The 21,779-nt window shown below is 39.1% G+C and overlaps 3 protein-coding genes across 3 annotated transcripts; 2 read left to right on the top strand and 1 right to left on the bottom strand.

Annotated features, from left to right (window-relative positions):
- Positions 1-7,126: 7,126 nt before the first annotated feature.
- rwdd2b (RWD domain containing 2B) lies at positions 7,127-9,584 on the bottom strand (the record flags this gene model as incomplete). Its single annotated transcript, XM_079225022.1, has 4 exons — positions 7,127-7,379; positions 7,482-7,850; positions 9,214-9,281; positions 9,372-9,584. 4 exons carry the CDS (start codon positions 9,582-9,584, stop codon positions 7,127-7,129), a joined length of 903 nt encoding a protein of 300 aa, XP_079081148.1.
- Positions 9,585-9,957: 373 nt separating this feature from the next.
- usp16 (ubiquitin specific peptidase 16) lies at positions 9,958-15,075 on the top strand. Its single transcript, XM_079224493.1, has 19 exons — positions 9,958-10,004; positions 10,215-10,281; positions 10,400-10,593; positions 10,684-10,787; positions 10,884-10,996; positions 11,081-11,301; positions 11,403-11,498; positions 11,601-11,731; positions 11,843-11,930; positions 12,430-12,511; positions 12,637-12,728; positions 12,812-12,865; positions 12,953-13,120; positions 13,241-13,474; positions 13,544-14,051; positions 14,205-14,299; positions 14,506-14,592; positions 14,707-14,854; positions 14,941-15,075. Exons 2-19 carry the CDS (start codon positions 10,221-10,223, stop codon positions 15,060-15,062), a joined length of 2,598 nt encoding a protein of 865 aa, XP_079080619.1. The 5' UTR covers positions 9,958-10,004; positions 10,215-10,220; the 3' UTR covers positions 15,063-15,075.
- A 1,518-nt stretch (positions 15,076-16,593) lies between these two features.
- LOC306742621 (transcription regulator protein BACH1-like) lies at positions 16,594-21,163 on the top strand (the record flags this gene model as incomplete). Its single annotated transcript, XM_079225015.1, has 4 exons — positions 16,594-16,824; positions 17,643-18,794; positions 18,884-19,090; positions 19,903-21,163. 4 exons carry the CDS (start codon positions 16,594-16,596, stop codon positions 20,284-20,286), a joined length of 1,974 nt encoding a protein of 657 aa, XP_079081141.1. The 3' UTR covers positions 20,287-21,163.
- Positions 21,164-21,779: the final 616 nt, after the last annotated feature.

Here is a 21,779-nt window from a genome sequence, read left to right as displayed (position 1 = left end):
TTATTTGCTGGACAGAACAAGAGTGAGCAGGATTTAAGGAATTATAAATTCAAAAAAACTATCACAACCACATACTCAATTAACATAACACACTTTCTCCCGTGTATTCTATTATATAAATTTCCTTTTCAAATAACAAACACTCTCCAATGCAGACAGAATAATAATGTGTAAACAGAGTATTGAAACGGTTCTGACAAACTGATGTGCCTGCAGGATGTCAGCTGTCTGGATGTGGGTGGACATCAGGCGTTGGCATCAGCCTCATTATCATCAAGGTTCCCATCTCCCTTTTCTGGATTTTTTCTTTTTTTCAGTATTTATATGACATAGGATGACATCGGGTTTTATTGCCTCTGGTTTAAAATAGCGTCAGTAGCACAACATATGCTTTGGCTCAATGTGCTGCTGTCGATTGTTTGGACTGTGCTTTTATCTATTAATAATCATATTCCTACATATGTGTATCTTACACTTACACAATAGATTGTTCTGCTTGTTTTTTTATCGCTTAAAAATATCAGGACTATCCTATATATTTTGTATCAATATTCTATTTTAAGATGTGCATACAAATCATTAGTTGTTTCAATTGCTATTTGTGAATTATTCTCAAAGAGCTCAAAGTTGGGTGCTAATGCCACAAATGTTCTAACACTGGTTTTTAACAGACAGCACTGTTGTTGCTGGAAAATGCACCCATGGTGTGTTAAGGATTGTAACTGTGCATAGTTAATAATAATTAAATTCTGGCAGGACTATACTGAAAGGCCTGTTGACCCCAACAGTCAGTATTACATGTTTCATTAAAAAAAAAACACCAGTTGGCATCAGATTTTCGAGAAAATAAAGAAAAACTTCAGCATGGTTAACAGGAAAACGTTTAAAATCTGGGAAATAATCACAACGAAAATAAATGCCTGATTACACAAAAGCACTTCCTAAACCCTAATATAAATCTATATCTGTATTAAAACACTTGATTAATAAATTGTACTTCAGAATTGATCCAGGCATGACATAGCACACATAACAAAAACTTCAGGTGATTTAAAGGGTTGTAGATAAGCTGTGTAAGGGCGCATACAAAAAGAGGGGAAGGACCGGTGGGATTGCTCAGGCTTGAATACTTCCAGAGCAGCGTGCCGGTCGTCTTTATGATGCCAGTCAGTGTGATGTGAGCTTCAGGGATTACTCCAGACAGACATCTCAGTAAGACAACTGATTAAATAGTAGTGTGAAGAGAGAAAATGTTTAATTCAGTCATATTTAGTATTCATGGAATGGACAGCCATACAAGAGTTCACCTTGAAGGGTCATCAGGGGAGAAGGTCCAGAATCCCAAAGAGCTCCCACGCCAAGCTTCCGCATAGCACTTGGAAACACAACTGATTGTGTTTTTAATTGCTTTGATTATCAAGTTTACTTTGGCTGAATTGAAAATGGTAATGCAACACATAGCGAATGAACAGACTGATATGCTCTGCAAAAGAGTTCTGTTATGCACCTCGTTACATTGTGATAGATTTACCAAAGCAAAATCGATGCTGAACTTTAAGTGGTGGATGTAAGTTAGTATGTTCCTCATGCATTCAATCTGTTGCATTAATGAATTACAGTCAACTTTAATATTCCTGTGTGCATATTTTATGGCATTATAAAGTATCTTACAAAAAGAAAATGAAAAAAATTGTGCATATGATTGGCTGCCTTAATAGGGTATATTTTATTATAAAAATGATCAACTGCTTATGCCACCACATTTATTATATCACAGTACAACTAATGCTCTAAAATAACTTGTGGAGGAGTAGAGTACAACTGTGCTACATCTAAGAAAGACAGGGTATGATTAATATTTACCGAGGAGTATATACAGTTTGAACTGTGTATTTTCTTGCAACCAGCTCAAAGAATAAATATTGTTCACATTAGCTCCGGAACAATGTGGGAAGAAGTCACTGTGCTGTACATCTTTTTGGGGATAATAAAGGTTTATAAGACTAGGTTTGGAAAATTTAAATTCAAATTCAAAAATCCTCTGTTCAGTCTTTGCAGCTTTGAGTAATGCAAAACAATACAATTTATATTAGCTTGGCTCTGTGAAAGAGTCCCGGCTTTAGAGACATGATGAAATCCCTGTGTTGAAATACCTCACCATGGCGTTCAAAAACTAATTCAATTATATGCATCACCAGTTCAATAGACCTACAGAATTGGGTCATTGTCTGAAATGATGAAAAAAAGGAATAATACCAGTAAATCATGTGTGAATGAAGTTTAATGTAAAAAATGATTTTCACAAAGAGTTGCCAAAATGGGCTTCAATAACAAAGGGTAGAATTGCTGCTGTCATTTGCCAAATTATTTAGTCTTCATCAACTGCAGGTCCTATTTACTTTGCATCTTCAAAGGTATTCTTCTGGAGGGGAGATAATATGATGGTAACGCTTTCCTCTATTTGGCAATAAGCAGTATAGAAAAGTACGCAGATATAAGGACACTGTTAAGACGTGTTAATGTAATTAATGTAGATTTCTCAGAAATTCTAACTTCTCCTATGACGACATATGTTTACAACTTTATTTGACTATATTGTCAATCATTATCTGTTTATTCAGCAGACTCCGCTAATATGTGTGCGAGAGGAATTATAGTTTTTGATAAATACTGTACATTAATAAATATGTGTATTCGACGACTAATACAAATTGTGTGTTATAAACCATTTATCTAATAAACTTCTTATTAACGCTAAATAAAGTAGTAAGTAGGGAAAATAACAGAAAAGGTTCACAGCACAGTGGAAAGTGATTTTAATGGGGACTGTTCCTGCTCATATTCTGGTTCATACATACTAGAAAAAGTAAACATGTTTTGCGCCTGTCTCCTTAAGCCACCCTCCCAAAGATTGTAGTCTGCTCTAATTGACTTACGAGAAAAAATATGGTCCACCTTTGCAAAGGTAGTTCTCAAGTTAAATCGCATGTTTTTCTGATCTAGGCAGCCCACAAGAAACTGGGCTGAAACTGGGTTGTCTTATTTCACAGTTTGTAGATTGTTAGGCACTACAGATACCCAAATGTATGTGTACAAGCACTGAAAATGCATTTTTCATGATATATGCTCTTTATGTCTAACCCAGATATGAATCAATAGCTGCCTTTAATCCCAAATAGCTATGCATCATGCATTTCTCTGTGGGAGGAAATAGGAAAATAGGAAAATCTACAGTATTTGTCATATTATACTGTAGGCTGGCTCATTAAATCAAGACTACATGTTTGGGTTTTAATCAATAGCTCTTTGCATCAAACATGGGGTGTGAATACATCTGTGGAAAGTCAATATGGATGATGAGTTTCACGATGAAAACCAGGAGATTCCAGAAATGTTGGCAGTGGGTAAAAGTCTCAGTTGATGGATTCAGAAACTGATGTGTGCGTTTTTTTCCTCAGTATTTTCATGATCCAGCTTCTCAATGTCACCCCAGTAATTCAACAAGAGATAAAAGTATGCAACGGTCTCACCAACAGCCTTAGCCATTTAGGTTTTAAAGTAAAAATATGATGTCACAGGACAATGAAACAGGGTTTCGCCATTGTGAAGGTGTAAGGCCACCCCTCCATCCTAAAACATCTCGTCACATGACGAGCCTGAACAATAAAACCTATAAAAGTCACATATGTTGTGTGAAATTGTGTTTTTGCTCTCTTTCCCAAAAAGTTAATTCTATATTTTAATACATGTGTCAAACTGTCAAACTATCCTACCTCTTATAGACTGCACTATTCATCTATCAGTAAGTAACTATGGATGAAGAATACAGAAGCTGTAAGACAGTTACAATAACAAAGAAGAAAATGTAGCCTCTAAGGAGTGGTCTACACTTGACCTGTCGATGTGTATTGACCAGAGGGAGAGTTAATGATTTGCCCTTAGCTGCAGTACAAGTAGTAACATGGCTCCATTGCCTAGATCAGTATTGCAGACAATGAAGTTAAAACTACTAGAAACAACATCATGGTTACATCTGGCAGGTAGATATCAGCAATGAACCTCTGATGGAGGGAGCAGCTGGCTATGACTAATGTTGTCAATTTCCACTTGGCCATTTATAATCATTCCTCTAGGCACACATTAATCAAGACTTTAGTTAGAATGGGAGTCATTTGTGGCAATGCCAGGATCATATGCTGGAACATCACAAGTGCTACTCATCAGTTCACTCAACAAAAGAAATGACGGACATTCACAATGTGCAACAGTAGGCAAAAGAGCACTGATTTGGGGACAAACAAAACATTACTCAAGACATTTCCTTTGGCCTTTTAAATAAATCTTTAAGATGTGTCATCTGGTTTTCTGCATGTCTATTGTAGACTGTGCATGGAATGAACCAAATTAACCGTGTGGGGTAAAAACAACTCTGTTTTTATTGAAAGAGCCTTTACAACGTTTTGCTTACAAAAGTTGGCAATTCATTCTTCATTGCTCATTGTATTCCATATTCAGTTGGTTGCAATCTGCAATCAGCCCACACAAAACTGACTCGGTTGTCAGTGGGTTGTTTGTGGCTTGGTAGCCACTCCAGATAGACAAATGTCATGTCGACATGAATTTGACCATGATTCAGATTATTAATTGTAATGAACTGTAATGTAATAGTTTTACTGAATGAATGTGCTGGTATTTATATGTTGATGCCTGTTGACGTCAGTATAATTACTTGCATGTAAATTAATGTGTTTCATTTCTGGTGATTGTTCTGTGTGTAACAGCCCAGGGAATGCAGATGGAAGTAGGGTAGTAGCTGAATCTGGCATAAATCATCTCCTTTTCTTTTGAGATGAGTGTGGTTTTTTTGTGGTTGAATAAAGATTAAAAAAGGAAGTCCTTAAATGTTGAGCAGATGTTCTGTTTTTACAATTACATGTTATTATTGTTGCTCCAATGTCACAAATGTGCCTCAGAGGGCCTTATAATCCATACAACATCCTCTGTCGGACCCTTAGAAGGAAGAAAAATAACGGTGGATGTGTTATTTACCTAGTTAGCATGAAACATGATAGTAAACATAAAATAAAGCCAATGTAAACTGCACTAATCCTGGTTACTTAGATGGCATAGCCTCATACACTATGGCTGTAGCTCATGGGGATGAGTGGTCTGAAACTGCAAGGGAGCCGGTTCGATCCCTGGTCTTCCCATAGTTTGCATGTCAAAGTGTCCTTGAGCAAGACACTGAACCCCTAGTTGCTTCCCGGGCGCTTTTCAGCAGCCCACTGCTCCGAAATTGCTATGGATGGGTTAAATGCAGAGACCAACTTTCATGTATGTATGTCAAAAATATGTAATATGACAAATAAAGTTTCTTCTTCTTCTCATAATAAAAAGGCATCAACTGACTGACCTAGCCTCGAGACCTTACTCTAGAAATGCTACCTGAGAAAGAGATTTTAGACCTGAAAACGCAAGCTGAGGGGGCGGAAGAGGTTGCTCATCCTGATTTAGAGTATTAAATCCTGGGGGACACAAACTGGAGTTGGGGCTGCACCTGAGAGTTGAGCTCGCCTCGATAAACAAACGTTTCTGAAGAAGCAAGTTAGAGTTCTGACTGGAGTATCCACTCTCTGGGGGCAAAGCCAGAACACGTAGGAAGAGCAGAACAGGAGACCATGCACCATCTCCCAGGACAAAAGAGATATGAACTCAAATCCGGCTGAGCACCTCCCTCACGGTCATCTCTGCATCAGGTATCTGTTCATCAGCTACCAGTTGTTATTATAAATAATGATAGAAAGCTCAATCATTGTTATAGCAGACGCACAAATGAGACGATGAAGAGGTGTGTGGGCATTTTTAGAACCTCCTTGCTCTTTCTGTTGTGAAAGTCCACAGATATAACCCACCTGCCATTTTACATCATAGAATCTGTATTTTAATTTGCATGGATATTCATAAAAAATATTACATCCATAATTGATTCAAATAACCCTTTTATTATTTGATTATTTATTTTAACCAAATTGTCATTGTACTGCTTAAGTTGAGGTAAATAGTTGTTGTTTTTTATATCCAGGTTATGAATTGTATGAGGTTGAACATCCAGAAATCAAAGGCAACATCTAGGTTCAGGTTCTCCAATTTTGGTTATATAATGCTGCCATCTGTTGGGCATTGCAAGTTTGCAAGTAAATTCAATGCAATGCTTGAAACTACTGACTCCTACTACTACTACTAGCTCTGTACAATGTGTTTGTTTCCCCAGTTAATTTTTAACAAAGTCTGAACTGCCAAATGCTCCCCCAGGGTTTAAAATCCTTTAAGGAGATATTCTCCAGTATTGCTAGATCATTAAAATATACAATATAGTGTAATAATGCACATACAAATCTCTGACTGGTTTTGGATATTTTCATCGCAGTGGGCTGAAAATTAGATTCATCTTGAATAGCCACACATTTTAATTACCAAAGTGTAATCCACAATTATGCACAATTTATCTAAGAACGAATCATTCAAAGAAAATTGGAGAGAGACTTTCCACGGCTATGTTATCTATAATCCATAAGAGGAAAATAAACAGATTTTATAAACAGATATCAAACATATTGTTGACTAAGGTTGTCCAATTATTAATGTGGTATCAGACCTGGAAATCCTATAATAGCCCGTTAATAATACAAACTGGTGTCATTTGAGGAAATAAACACCTAGGGCAAGGTGTGATCCTTGAAGGAGTATTAAAATTGCAAATATAACTGAGGTCCTCAAGAAATCTCTCAGATAAAAATCTGTTTTAATGTTTCTCTTTGAAAAAAACATGTTTATTAGCTAAAAAGAAGTTTTAGTTTCTCAAAATTGCAGAAATGTTCTCTGCCTTTTATCCCAATGAAGTCCCAGGAGTAACAGCGGAGCAACATCTATGAAAAGCTTATTCAGTTATTTCAGTTTTTCAGGCATATGCGACCACAACTTGCAATCAATGTAATGTGCTTGTTTGAGAAAATAAAAGAAGCAAACTAAAACAGTAAACAACAAATCAAGTGTTAAGTAAACCCTTTAGAAGTGACTGCAATGACAAGGCACCAGTATGTATTTATATTCTCCATAGATCTAAACACTACTTCCCTTCAATGCCAAAATATATCTGAAAGACATCACAACAGCCTTTCTCATTTAAGAACTGGTAGAGCTGCCCAAGGTCCATGTGATTACCTCTGTTCCCATGGGGGTCAAACATTGCCTCTTCAAAGCCAGTGAATTTGCGCAGGGAGTCTATACTTTCAACAGCCGTGCTGTCCTCGCCCGGACGATCAAGGGGAATATCCTCTCTATGTCGAATCATGATCTTCTTCCATGTCAGAACCTTCACTCTGTGAAATGGGAAAAGGTTTGGAAAAAATAATAAACCTGGGACATCAGGAGGCTTCTGGCTTTGACATCAACTGCTAAAAAAATAACAACACTAAAAATACCTGGACCAGAACTCCTCGCAGGCAGAATGCGGACCTTCCACACACACAATACCAGGCTTCCCAGGCATGCTGAATCCTGACAGGCCCAGCTCCTTGGACCACTCCAAGATGTTCTTCCTTTTGGTCTTGTTGTAGATGTGGTGACTGTAAATCCATATTCGGCTGAACACTTCCTGTGTCCGTGGAGAGGACGACTCTTTCTTGGAAGCCGTTGATGCTGATAAGCTCTTATTAATGAAAAGCTGCAGGTTGTCTTTCACCCAGTCTACAGCGGGGAGCACACATACTTCCCCCTGGCAGTTTTCCATGAGGTATGCATTAAGATCAGTGTGGAGCTGTGTTTGCTGGGTCCTGCTGAGACTGGCACACCTAAGGCACGAATAAAACATGCTGTAAGAAGGATTCAGAGAACTTCAAGGCCACTTGGAGCTAGAAGTTTCCATCCTGGAGAACTAAAACTTTGAATAGAAGTCTTGAAGAAGCTAAGATTTGCACTACAACATAGTTCAAATAACTAGAACAGATCTTGAGGAGGTTGATAGGCTTACTAATCAAAATAAAAGACTACTCCCAATACAATAGTTTCTGAAAGCAACTTAGAAGATGTTTTTTCTTTAATGCTATTGTATCGGAAAATACCCTAGAAAACATTTATTCATGTTTACTTTTACGTTTATTAAACTTTATTATGAAAATTACATTTATTTTGTGTTAGATACTGGCCATCTAAAAATACATGCATGCAGGATAAACCGAGACGTAACTTCAGCAGCAATTTCCACGACTCATCAACCGAGATTGATATGTGTCATCCCGCCCCTTTGATACGGTAGCTTTCATACAGATTTTGTAAAAGAAAATAAAGACGCATCAATGTCGCTGTTTAACAAATCCATAAAGTGATTACACACCGTAAACATCCAACTGCATGTTATCTATATTTAACCATGAAGATTCCATAACTTGCTATAGAACAATTGAAAATAACCTCTTATTTTCTTCCAGTCACATGAACCTTTTCCTCTGCCATTAGTCTGATCATCTATGTAAAACCATTTAATTGTCGCACTTTAGGCTCCATTAATTATACAATTGTCTTTGCAGTTTAGGCTTTGTAATGTATGGAATTAAATACATGTTTTACAACTGCTTGATATAGAAGTTTTATGAAATGTTACAACATTGTAAACTTTCAAATTGCAGGAGCTGAGTTCCCAATTCATAACTGGCCCATTTTCACACATGGAAAATGTTTTTGTAAAAAAGCCTGCACATTCAAACTAGATCTCGACTGACCTCCCTAACATTGTATGACCATGTTAGGTTGCTGTTTTTCAAGTCACAATTGTGTGCTTATTTTAGAATTAATATAATTATACTCACAACAAACGAGACACATTAGTTACGAAGGTTCTTGTTTCGCATGTGAAGGGTTATGCACCGTCTATACACATCAACTACTGCTACTGCAGATATATATATATATATAATATATATATATATATATATATATATATATATATATATATATATATATATATATATACATCTTATCTACTAGATCTCTAGGCAACATTGTATTATATGAACATATTCGTTGCTGTGTACAAGTGTGCACATTTAAAAAAAATAAAAAATACTATAAATTCAGCAAATCAGTTGTATAATTTCTTGTTCTGCATGTGAAGAGTTGCTTACCCTTACGATACATTAAAAGTGGATATTGGCTTACCGGACTGTTATCTCTGGTAACACACTGGGATATTCGGATGAATAAGCACAGGATAGAATGACATCCATCTGAGTGGAGCAACAAAAGAAGAAAATAGTTTTGTTTTGGGACATATTTAAATCACAATGACATACTGTGGCAGTCGGTAATTCAGTTACCCTCTCCTTGCTTGCAGTGTCCAGATTCTGTTTGATGACAAACTGAGGTCTGGAAGAAGGGAAGCTGTCTGGTGAAGATGAGCCCTCCACATAGTCCCTGAGCTCAGCTAGTGCCAGCTGGTCTGTGATCTCCAGCTCGTCCTGGGTGGGAAACATGCTGGTCAGCAGCTCTATCTCTGCAAGCTGAGACTCGGCCCACTCTGAGCAAGACATACTGATAAAGGTAGACTAGACCCTCGATCTTTAAATGTCTTTCTGTCTCCACGTTTAAGTCTTATCAATCGTCGAACATTCAACAAATATACAGTATGTATATGAGTTATGTACACGAGGATCTGAACACAGACCAGTTAAACACCTGGACAACTTCTGAATTGCTAGTGCTGTATGCTGGTAGTCGAGCGTTGTTTCCACTCGGACTGTTTCAAGCGACGCACACCGGAAACACACGTATCGAAACAGCGGTTCCGTCACATTTTTGCTCCTCTGTTGTCTGCATGTGTCAGCTGGGATTTTTTCGACAAATTGAAACGTTGTATATCCCTTTTTTTACCCATTTTTCCGGATGAGAGAATTAATCCATACAAAGTGAACGAAACTGTAAACTGAAGGTTTGAGGCTCCATTTGTGGCAGTAAGTTGACTGGAACCTGAGGATGATGGTCTTTGACTTAAACGATACATTACTTGTTGTTTGCTTCTGGCACTGACTGTACTGGCACTCAATTGCCTTAAGCAGCATTATAGTTATATTATTAGTAATAAGTTGTTAGTCAAACATAGCTTCACTTCAGCTGACTGCTGTGTCTAATGTGCATTCATCTCTAATTGTGTTTAACGTTAGGTGAAAATGGGAAAGAAAAGGGGGAAGGACAAGAGCACCAGAGAGGACGATGACATTGACCTGGAAGGTAAATAATGTCATAAGTTTGGTAACTATAGAATATAAAAGAATGTATCACAATCTTCATGGCATATGACAACCCGTAGAAGGCCTAGGGTGACTTTGTGTGTTTTATATCTTTGTAGGTCCATCCTGCAGGCATATAAAAAAGGGAACAGAGCAAACTCTTTTAAAGAAACTCTCAGGGAATTCTGATTGGACGAGTTGCCAGGATTGTAAGCATGAAGAAAATAAAGAAAATATCAGCAGCACCGTGCCACAAGACGCTGAAGAGGAAAAGGAAACAGCCATATGGATGTGCTTGAAATGTGGCCATATAGTGAGTTTATTCAACCCATTTATCATTCAGATTTTTAAAGTGCATGAAGGGACTTTTTGCTAAATAACCAGATGCATTTTTTTCTACCAGGGATGTGGACGCTACTCTGAGAACCAGCATGCCAATAAACATTATGAGACTCCTCGGTCGGATCCACATTGCCTGGTAATCAGTTTGGACAACTGGAGTGTGTGGTGAGTATGTTGCTGTGGTGTGTTAATGACATAGGCATACTTTGTGTTTGAAATGAGAAGTACTCGGTCTTTATTAATGTGTTTCCAAACTTGCAGGTGTTACATATGCGATGATGAAGTCCAGTACTCTAGAACCGGACATTTGGCTCAACTGGTGACCAACCTAAAAAAGCAAACTTCTGCAGATCCCATCAAGAGACCACAGAAAAGTAAGTCCATCTATTTATGTATTTTGTCAAACTATATTATTGGATTTGCATGTCTCTATCACCATGTTGTGTTTGGTTATTTAGGAGTGAAGGAAGAAGACAGCCCTTTGGAAGTTGATCAGAAGACAGAGACCATAAAGACAGAGGAAAGTGAGGACAATGAAGACAAGCGCCATCAAAAGAAAAATACCAAGAAAGAGAGTGTTGAGATATCCAAAAAGTCTGGTACATCTGCAGACAATGTTGTTTCAGTAAAGGGGCTGAGCAACCTGGGAAACACATGTTTCTTTAATTCAGTCATTCAGGTGAGATGGTGCTTTATAGGATGTCAGATTTGAATTATAATGAGAGAAGTCGTGAATTATAGTTGTGAATTATTGTTAATTACTGTTATTGTGTTTTCCAGAATCTTTCTCAAACACAGCTCTTAAGACAGACTCTCAGCAAAGTGACAGATAAGAGTATTAGTCTTAACATTACACCTGATGCTGCCTCGGATCTGGTGAGTTGCCATTATTTTTTGTTCTATTTATTGTTAACTGTAAAGATGATGTCTAATTTACACTGTTTATTACTGAAACACTTTTTTGTATTATGTTTGCAGGCACCTATTGCAATGCAGTTAGGTCAGCCTGGATCCCTGACTTTGGCAATGTGTCAACTACTCAATGAGATCCAGGAATCTAAGAAGGGTGTGGTAACACCGCGGGAGTTGTTCACACAAGTTTGTAAAAAGTGAGTGCGACTACAAGTTGAGGTGGCGCTCAGCCATTCAGATGTGCTTAAAATGTAGCTCCTAGCATCACTGCATCTAGTGTTCTTCATTGTCTCATCTAATTTCTGCAGGGCTGCCAGGTTCAAAGGATTTCAGCAGCAAGATAGCCAGGAGCTGCTGCGCTACCTTCTGGATGGGATGCGAGCTGAAGAGATCAAAGTATGCATTTAGTTTTAAATATATCTATCTATATATCCCATTGGGGAAATATTTACAATTGGAAATGGACTCTGTAACTGTCCAAACGGCTATGTGTGACATGGCGGTATATTGTATTGACAGGAGAACAGTACTGCAGTGACTACATTGCTTGTAAACCAGCTAATATGTATTAGTGTTTCAGGCTTATTGTCACCAAGTCATTCAGATTCTAAATTCAGTCACAAGTCGAGGACATGCTTTGCGTGAAATGCAAAGACTCGTGGCTAAATAGCCCTTCATTTAATGACCTGAGGGATTTTGCTCTCCCAGAAAGGTTCTCCGATTGGTTGGCTCATTTTCACAGAGCAGAGGTCTCATAAGAATGAGTGTGAAGAGGCTGAAATGATGAAGATTCTGTGAAAATGTTGTACATCTTACGTCTACAAGAGTTCCACTTTTAGTTTATCAAAAGGTTATTTTTGTAATTTACATTTAAAGATTGTCTTTGTATTGACAGAGAGTAAGCTCAGGGATAATGGAGGCATTAAAAGCATCAAGAAAAGGCACAGATGGAGAGCAGCTGAAAACACTAGTTAAAGGTAAGTAGCTGGGCTATAAATTCAACTTTAATGAAGTAATTTAAGCAAAATGAATGGTAAAGTATACAATATTGCTACACCTAGTAGTTAAATATGGTCCTCTAACAACGAATGACTGATTTCAGAGTACGAAAAAAATGGATTTCCAAAAAACATTGTCGACCAAGTTTTTGGTGGGGAAATGACCAGCACTATAATGTGTCAGCAGTGTAAAACGGTATGTATTGTGGAGAAAAATGTAGGATCACCTGTCAGTATTATGTCAATGTCAAGCTAAATGTCCGTGCTTTGAACTTACAGGTGTCTGTGGTCACAGAGATGTTTTTGGACCTTTCCCTTCCTGTTTCTGATGAGGTAAAGATTGTTTTTTTCCCGAGCAATTACTTATTCATGTTTTATTTGTGTTGCACGCATGTACCCTCTTGTGACTACATCTTGCAGGCGTACAGAAAGAAGAACCTGAAAAAAGCAGTTCGGAACACCAGTGAGTCGAGTCAGGATGATGGAAACAGCCCCGCTTTGACAAACGGCAATGATGACATTCCCACCGGGTCTGGCAGCAAGTACCAGCAAAAGAAAGCAAAGAAACAGGCAAAGAAGCAGGCTAAGGTACCTCACTCAAAAAGTACAGATGACGTTTCTTTCTTTTGCCTTAATTCATCATTTTGATGGATGCATGTTGAATAATTGTGCAGAATAAACAGATTGTTTATTTTTTTGGGCTTAAAGCATCAAAAGAGACAGCAGAAGATTGAGGGCAGAGTCACCTTGGACAGTCTCTCATCTCCGAGCCACATGGAGAGTGGACAGACCGTTCCTACTGAAGATGCAAAGGACACGGAAAATGCTGACGATGCAACACATGAAGAGGCCTCACTAAGTGAGGAGAATTCTGCAGAAATCAGTTTGTCTGAACAGGACCAGAAGAACCTTGACCCAGTCCAGGATGAAGAGGAGGAGGAGGAGGAGAAGGAGGAGAAGGAGGAGAAGGAGGAGGAGGAGGAAGAAGAGGAAGAAGAGGAAGAGGAGGAGAAGGAGGAGAAGGAGGACAAGGAGGAGGAGGAGGAGAAGAAAGAGAAGAAGGAGGAGGAGGAGGATGTGGTGATCGACTGCGACTCATTGGCTACGTCACCGGTCAGCAATCGTTTCACTGTCTTATCAGACGAACAGCACTCAAAAGACAGCATCTTAGACGATGACAAAATATCTGACATGGATCTGGAAAGAGAAGGGGACACAGAGCTGGTGAGTGAAATGGAGAAAGTAACTCTGGATGAGGCCTTCATAGAAGAACCTTATGCCTTGGATACAACTATGGAGAGTGAAGATGAGCCACTGGAGGCTACAGAGTACACCGTAGTAAGTCAGGACCCAGAGCTGGCCTTCCACACACTGGCTACCAGGACAGCCCCTGAGAAACAGGAGTGTTCAGTCCAGTCATGCCTTTTTCACTTCACAGAAGTGGAAACCCTCACGCAGAACAACAGCCTGCTATGCGTCACCTGCACTAAACGGCAGCCAAACAAAGACAAAGCTGGAGGTAAGTGAAATGTATCTGACTAACGTGTTTTTTTTGGGGGGAGTGCGGTATCACAAATCCATTTATAGTTTAGCTGCTTTTTTCTCTCTATACGACTCACTTTTACATTTGGGAATCAATGAAGTTCATCTTCTTTATTTGTGCTTTGTTTAGGGTCCAAGAAGAATGTCTACACTGATGCTTTGAAGCAAATGCTGATCTCCTCTCCCCCACCAGTGCTTACCCTTCATTTGAAAAGGTTTCAGCAGGTAAGACTGTTGAAGAAATGTTAAGCATGTATACACGTTTTATCCCGTCAGCCAAGTTGTTGTTATTTACCCAACTGTGAACCAACTATTTAAAGAGAATAACGCCTTGTTTAGTCTTGAGAATTTCTTTTTTTTGGTCTTTTTAAAATGTAGTGAAAAATGTAATCTAAAGGAATTTGAATGATACTTTTGTTATCTTCCTCTAGAATGGATACAGTATTTGTAAGGTGAACAGACATGTCCAATTCCCCCTGATACTGGATCTAGCTTCCTTTTGTGTGGTTAAATGCAAGGTAAATATTGGGATTGACAGCTTTTTATTAATTATTAATACACTTATAAGCCCATTTTAAAAGTAGCATTGTTTTATTGTAGTCTGAGCATTAACAAAAGTTGTTTCCAAACAGAACTTGACCGGGGAAGATGCTCAGATTATGTACAGTTTGTACGGTATCGTAGAGCACAGCGGAACAATGAGGTCGGGTCATTACACAGCGTATGTGAAAGCACGACCTGAGTGCCATAACCCCTCATCCAATGGACTTACAGCTGAAGGCAAGTGTAGGCGTGATGATCAATAGAATAATAACTTGATCCTAATGTTCTATGTATCTCTCAACTAACTCATCACTTCTCCTCAGGACATGTAGAGCCACCCAGAGGATCCTGGTTCCATATCAGCGACACAAGTGTTCAGCCTGTGAGCCAGAGTAAAGTCCAGAGTTGCCAAGCCTACCTCCTCTTCTATGAAAGAATCTTCTGATCGATTGGTGCCTCACTACTCAGGAAATCCAGCAAACCAACGTGCTGCTCCACAGGATAAGGGATCCGATTTGTCAGTGACTGTGATGAAATTATATTCATTATATATACACAAGGAACATTTGAAACAAAAGTTTTAGATTTTCATCACAGGGGTTTCACACAATGTTTCAAGTATTAAACAGGACCGGCTGTTTGTTTCACACTCAGTGATTATGATAAGGTGTGCAATGAATGTCAGAATGGACATTGAACAGATTGTGGTGTTGGATTTGTTCGCATTACAAAAATCAATTTCAATAGGAAAATGAAATGTTGGGGGAACATCAATTTGTAAAACATATTTATGCCTATTTTTATCAATGCCATGTAATGAAATCATAATGAAATGCTTCAAAATTGGGTTTTTATCCCTGTCTTGGATTGGTTTTCTGGTGCTTTCACTGAGCATGCGCAGTAAGTGCTGACCAAATGTCACATGACGACAGGAAAGTCTGGTTCCGGATGTCCAGAAACGTCTCTACTCAAAACTCACCAATGGCAATGTTATCAAGCTGACATGACAGGTCAGTAAACATTTGGCCTTTTGTAAATGATTAAACGTTTCTGTTGAGGAATATTTTAGTTTTTTGCCAACAACAGGAAGATGTGTTCGCTCGGTACAGTCGCTAACCTAGCCTAGCGTAAAGCCGTTCCGTTTAGATATTATTTCCGACCATTAACGCTACATTTGTAGCTCAATGCCAATGTTGTCACTCCTTAGTAACATAACGGTCTTGTCGTAAATGTTGATATTTATCGTTGCGCCACCTCCGCAGGCCCAGTTGGTTGTGTAACTTGGCTAAACATGAGTCAGCGTTTTAACTTGCTTTCCGAGTTACAATTCAATATATCCTGGCTGCTGGAGCTATTAACGTTGAGTTACGTTTCGTCAAACAGCTGACTACCTACTTCTTTAACCCAGTCTGTACAATGTTCACCGTCATTTATATGTTTTGCTTGAGAGATTGGAGCATGCCATTGCTTTGAATAAGACGGCACAGTGTATTGCATCTAGGTAGGTCTTTTTACTGCCCTGTGATCTTTTCTGCTGACCATAATATTTATTATGTAACTCGTTCTTGTGGCAAAGTGGTATTACACAGTAAAAACAAAGTAACATAACATTGCATTAGTTTTACATAATTGTATTACAGCTTTTCATCACCTTGTTGTATGTTTTGAGTTATTTCAGTAATGCCACCAAGAAGCAGATCAGATTTATTTTGTTTGGTTGCTGTATATGATGCAACATTACATCCCTTGCTAAGGACTGAATTTACTGGGGCTGCAACTAACGATTGTTTCAGTATCGATTTATCTATGAAATATTAAATGAAATTGTTGCAGATTAGTTTTCTGTCAACAGACAGATTGAACATTGCCTAATCACTGCAGCTAGAACCCATACTGTGGTACATTTTGATAAATGGTGTATGATCATGATGCCTTTTGACTTCTCCCTCTGTCACACAGGTTGAGCTTTTAGAACCATGGCTTTTCAAGCTCCTGGCATGTCAGTGTTCACCTTTCAGTCTGCAGTGCACAGTGCCCATGTTCTCCAGTGTCTGGATGATCAGAGGCAGCAGGATGTTCTGTGTGATGTGACGGTGGTGGTAGAAAACAGGAGTTTCCGGGCCCACTGCTCTGTCTTGGCTTCCTGCAGTGAATACTTTTACAGCCGGGTCACCAGACAGAATCCCATCATCACCTTGCCTGACGAGGTCAGTGTCCTGCTGTTCATCTGAAGAATTTGTGGAAAATAACACTGACAAAAACAATAACCTGTGCATGGATTTACTGTTACAATTTTATATTTATGAGTAATCACATTTTTCGGCTAGGATGTAAGGCATTTCTGTAGTTGAGCACACTCATGATACAATCACTTTAGAGTGTACATTATCAGCACAATGTTAATAATGCACTTTGGGCTTTTGGCTTTTCTGAAAGAAGAGCTCATCAAGTAAATTGTGTGAATGGCTAAAATGTTACATTACAAGTAGAGAGCTGCAATATCTCAATGCAGAGTGTATGTGCAAGAACAGCCACTAAAACGTTTCTGAACGAGACCAAATTGTCAACAAGTGGAGTAGGAAGCTTCTCTGCAAGGAAGCTTCTCTTTTGTCCAGCAGTAAATGTTTTTTGTAACATGACTGTTGGTCCAATTTGCAGCCTTTGCAATGTGACTCATGCATGTGCACATACGCACAGCACAATGTCTCTGACAACAATGTATTTGTCCAGGGAATAATATAGCACTGCTGTTCTGAGCTTTGTTGATTTTTGATTGATTTGTGGTACCCAATGAGCTTCATGCTGTTGTATTGGCTACACAAGTTATACATTTCAGGGCATGTATGGGACAGCCCTAATGACCTGCACAGCCTGTTCCTTTCTTAGCTGGTCACATTTATAGTATAGTCATATTGTAGTATTTTATAGTACAGTAGTTTATTATTAGTTTATTACAGTAGTTTATTATGTCAACGGTGTAAGTGTTATGGTACCTCAACAACTTGCCGCATTTCTTTACCTCCAGGTGACCATTGGGGGATTTGAACCTTTGCTTCAATTTGCCTACACATCAAAGCTACTCTTCACCAAAGAAAACATTCATGCCATTCACAGCAGTGCTGAGTTTTTAGGATTTCATGATTTGGAGTCGGCATGCTTTGATTTCCTCATCCCAAAGTTTTCTGAAGGCAAAAGAACGTCACAAGAGGTCAGGCGTAGAGCCTGTTGTCTGAGCCGGGATCCCAATGCCAGATTTAGCCCCAGCGCAGAAAGCGGCCAACCAAAATCATTGGAGTCACACAGCTCAGTGCCTTCAAGAGGGGATGAACAAACAGATTTCCCATCACAGTGTCCTCAGAGTATACAGGGTGAGATGAACAGCGCGGACGAACACTTTTGTTTGGAGAATTGTGGGCCCCAAATGCCCCCCTTATCTTTGGAGTTAACAGCAAATGGTTTGTGCCCCATGTTGTCTTTGCCATGCCCAGACTCTGACAAAACAGATCATCCCTCTCAGTTCTGTGAGACAGCCATTTTGGAGATAGGAGATGTTAGGAGTTTGGTAGATTGTGGCTTACCCTGTGAGCTGTCAACCCCAGGGGATATGAATATGCCAGAACTCATTGATCCAGCAAGCAGAGATGTTGAGCAGACTGTGGAGACGCTTGGTGCTGAAACAGACTGCCACCCTGGTTCATGTCCACTCGGCACATCAGAGGCAGATGATTGCCATGAGTTATTAGAGCAGAGTAAGGCTGACCTTGAACAGAAAATGGAAGGTGATCTTACAGACCCTACAATATCTGCTCTAAGTCACGAAGAGGGGAATAGGGAGAGGAGCAGTGTGGAGAGGGAGGTAGCAGAACATCTGGCAAAGGGATTTTGGTCCGACCTATGTCCATCTCAGGCTCAACCACTCCCTCTGGAACCAATGGACCAAAACAATCTGGCAAAAGCATCAGACTTTCATTGGCTTAAGCAGCTGGACCTGAGCTCCAGTGTTGGCGATTGTCCCTTCCTCAGGAACTTTGAGACGGGTGATGACCCGGCCCCACGCGCCGACAGCCTGTCCCATTCAGAGAAGAGCCCCTACATGTCTTCCTCGCTCAACTCTGGGGACGAGTCAGACCTGGACACAGATGGAGATACTGAAGCCAACAACAAAAGAGCAGCCGAGGTAATTTTGATACACCGCTGATATTAGTTTTTTGATAGTTGAAGATATTAAGTAAAATAAATGTATCTCTTAAACACTGTACTCTACAGATCCAGCTCCCCTTCCCTGTGGGGCAGATCTCAACCCTGAGCCGCAGTGCCTTCCAGCAGCTGCTGAGACACCATCACTTGACTCAAGATCAGCTTGAATTCGTCCATGATGTTCGTCGACGAAGCAAAAACCGTGTGGCTGCACAGCGCTGCCGAAAGAGAAAATTAGACGGCATACACCAGCTAGAATGTGAAATCAAAAAATTAGTAAGTTCCCTTTTAATATGTCTGTTATTCTTTACATGTTGGAGAACATGATGTGATCTGATTTTGTGTCCTTGTAACCATTCTTGGCCTCTATTGGTGACCAGTTTGAATTACAGCAATTTTGATGTACTTTTATCCTCCTAAAAAAGTTTCTGGCACTGCCTCCACCCCTCCTTACCCCTCTTGTATATTTACCATAAGCAATAGAGGTCAGTATGCAAAGTCATTGGAACACAAATCCAACCTTGGCTGTACCAAATTAATTTAATTTAATCTACAGGAAAAGTAATGCAAAATACCATAATGACAATGCTTAAACGTGTTTTTCTTAGCTCTAATGTGCTATGTTTATCTCAGTTCTCCCCTGTTGCACACCTAACCGGCAGGGTTATATGAGTAGATCAGACCAAAATGTGCACTTACTAACCATTTTACTCAAAATGTCAAAGTCTGGATGAGGAGCACAAGATAAAAACAATGTATTACAGCAAGTGAATGCATCTTGTCCCCCTCCTTCATAGATATTACTAGGGTGTCAATTCTGTATCACCTTTTAGAAAATTGAATGGTAGGTTTAGGTTGACAGATTTAACATACTGGACCAGACCAAACCTTTGCATTTTAGATACTGTTGACTGATGATAGAAATGTAATTAAGAAGCATAATAATTAAGATCCTTACTGACTAAATATTTGCTTTGTTCTTTTGAGTGACCCTTTTAATTTGACAGTTTTTTTGTGTTTTGTCCCAAACAATGAATTTTAAGATGAGTCGAGGAAGTGAATGTACTTAACTGTCATTCTCCCTACAGAAAAGTCAGAAAGACCGGCTGCTGTACGAGCGAACCGATCTGGTGCACAACCTGGAGGAGACGCGACAGAGTCTGTGCGGGTTATGTAAGAGCGTTAGCTTCGAAACTGGCTGTGATCAGGACCACTTGCAGCTTCTTGCCAAGGTCTCCTCACCAGACTCCACCATCCTCTCCCCTCGCATTTTGGGTCAAGATGAGGAGTCCCAGATCACTATCAAAATGGTTGGTTCTTCAGAGTGTGACCCAAGCAAGCCACCGGCAGACTCTGTTCAAACTGCTGCACCAGATGCTGGCACACGGACAGAGGAGGCAGTTTCTCCACAGAGCTGCCCTGTCTCTGCATCTCTGCTCAATGCCTGTCTGGACATGAACACCAGTTTATAATTGGACTTAATTTCCATTGTCATTTCTAATCTTGCAGGACCACTGAGCAGGGGGTGGAGTCTGAGTATATACTATAATCCCTTTTCTGGATTGATATGCTTGTCTGCATTTCACTGAATGATTTTTGGTCTGATATTGGTATCTTAAAGTGGCGTAGAACAATTTAAAATGTCCTTTGCTGTATTCCTAATATGCATTTCACTGTGGTAAACACAAAATCTAGTATTCACCATTTGGAAAGTGCAGACATTTTAAAGTAATTCCCAAATGTTTTGCATTTTTTAATTAGGAGGACTTTCTTAAAATTAAGTTTAATTAATTTAATTCAGTTTTTCTAAATGAAACTTACAACCTGACTGTTTTGATGGCTGAAATAATTATCACACAAGCATACACACATTTATGAAAATAAGATGTTTGTTTTCTTTTGAGCTCATTAATTATATTCATAATCATTGTATTCTTAACACTGTATGTATTTTCTACCACTATCCTGTTTCTTTGATTAATTATGTGCAGCACTAACATAACCTTTTTATTTGTTTTACAGTAGAGGAATTGTTACAGCTAACACATTCTTTGAATGCCAGTACATAATTGTAATGAATAACTGTCAGCTTCTCCTGATGTTTGAGGATTAGTGAAAGTGTTATAGGGGAAGATAGGAAATTACAATATTTGATGCAAAACGTGCCTTATGCCGTAGTATAGTATGAATACAGGCAGATAAAGGAAATATTTTTATGATCTTGTCTCAAGCACTGTTGCACATTAACCCAGACCCCACATTGATGGCATTCTCTTACATTAAGGTCTGTCTTCATGTTGAGTATTTTGTATTAAATGCTTGTATGGATTACAGATTTAATAAACAACATTTTGTACCATTCAGTGTTTTTTTTCCCCATCATCAGAAGGAATATCCACCCTAAATTGATGCACACTACCACAGTTTGGCCAATAGATGGAAGTGCAACTCAATGTACCTCATCAGATATACTGACCCTTAATTGACTGCAAGAGGGGATACAACTTTAGTTAAAAAAACAAACCTGAAGCAACATGCAATGTCACTAATGTCAGACTGTTCAGTCATCAATGGTAGACATGATGTAATCAACATAACAAAACTGACTGGAAAGTTGAGCCAGAGCTGTAAATGAGGAACAGGAAACTGATTCAGAATTTCTTGCTCTGCTATTAACAAAATGACTGTGGCCTACCTCTGCTTGTGTCTCTCAGTTTGAAATGAACAGTTAATTGATCTATATAGACGGGACTAAATTTGAGTGGAAATTAAAGGCAGACTCAGTTGAGGCTGATAAAGGGACCTACACTATGTGAAGAGTGAAGGTATCCAGAGACGCTGCAGACAGGACATTGGATAAAGTTAAGTGTGCCTGATAGCCATCCCTGTATATTTATGCAAACTCAGTAAAAGGCTTATTATGTAGATGTAAGGAAGATGCCTCCCCAAACTAACCCAGACTTGA

The sequence above is a fragment of the Taurulus bubalis genome (assembly GCF_910589615.1).
Source record: "Taurulus bubalis genome assembly, chromosome: 10".
Taxonomy (NCBI): Eukaryota; Metazoa; Chordata; class Actinopteri; order Perciformes; family Cottidae; genus Taurulus; species Taurulus bubalis.
Note: the sequence above shows the minus strand (reverse complement) of the source record. Positions and strands in the feature narration are given on the sequence as shown.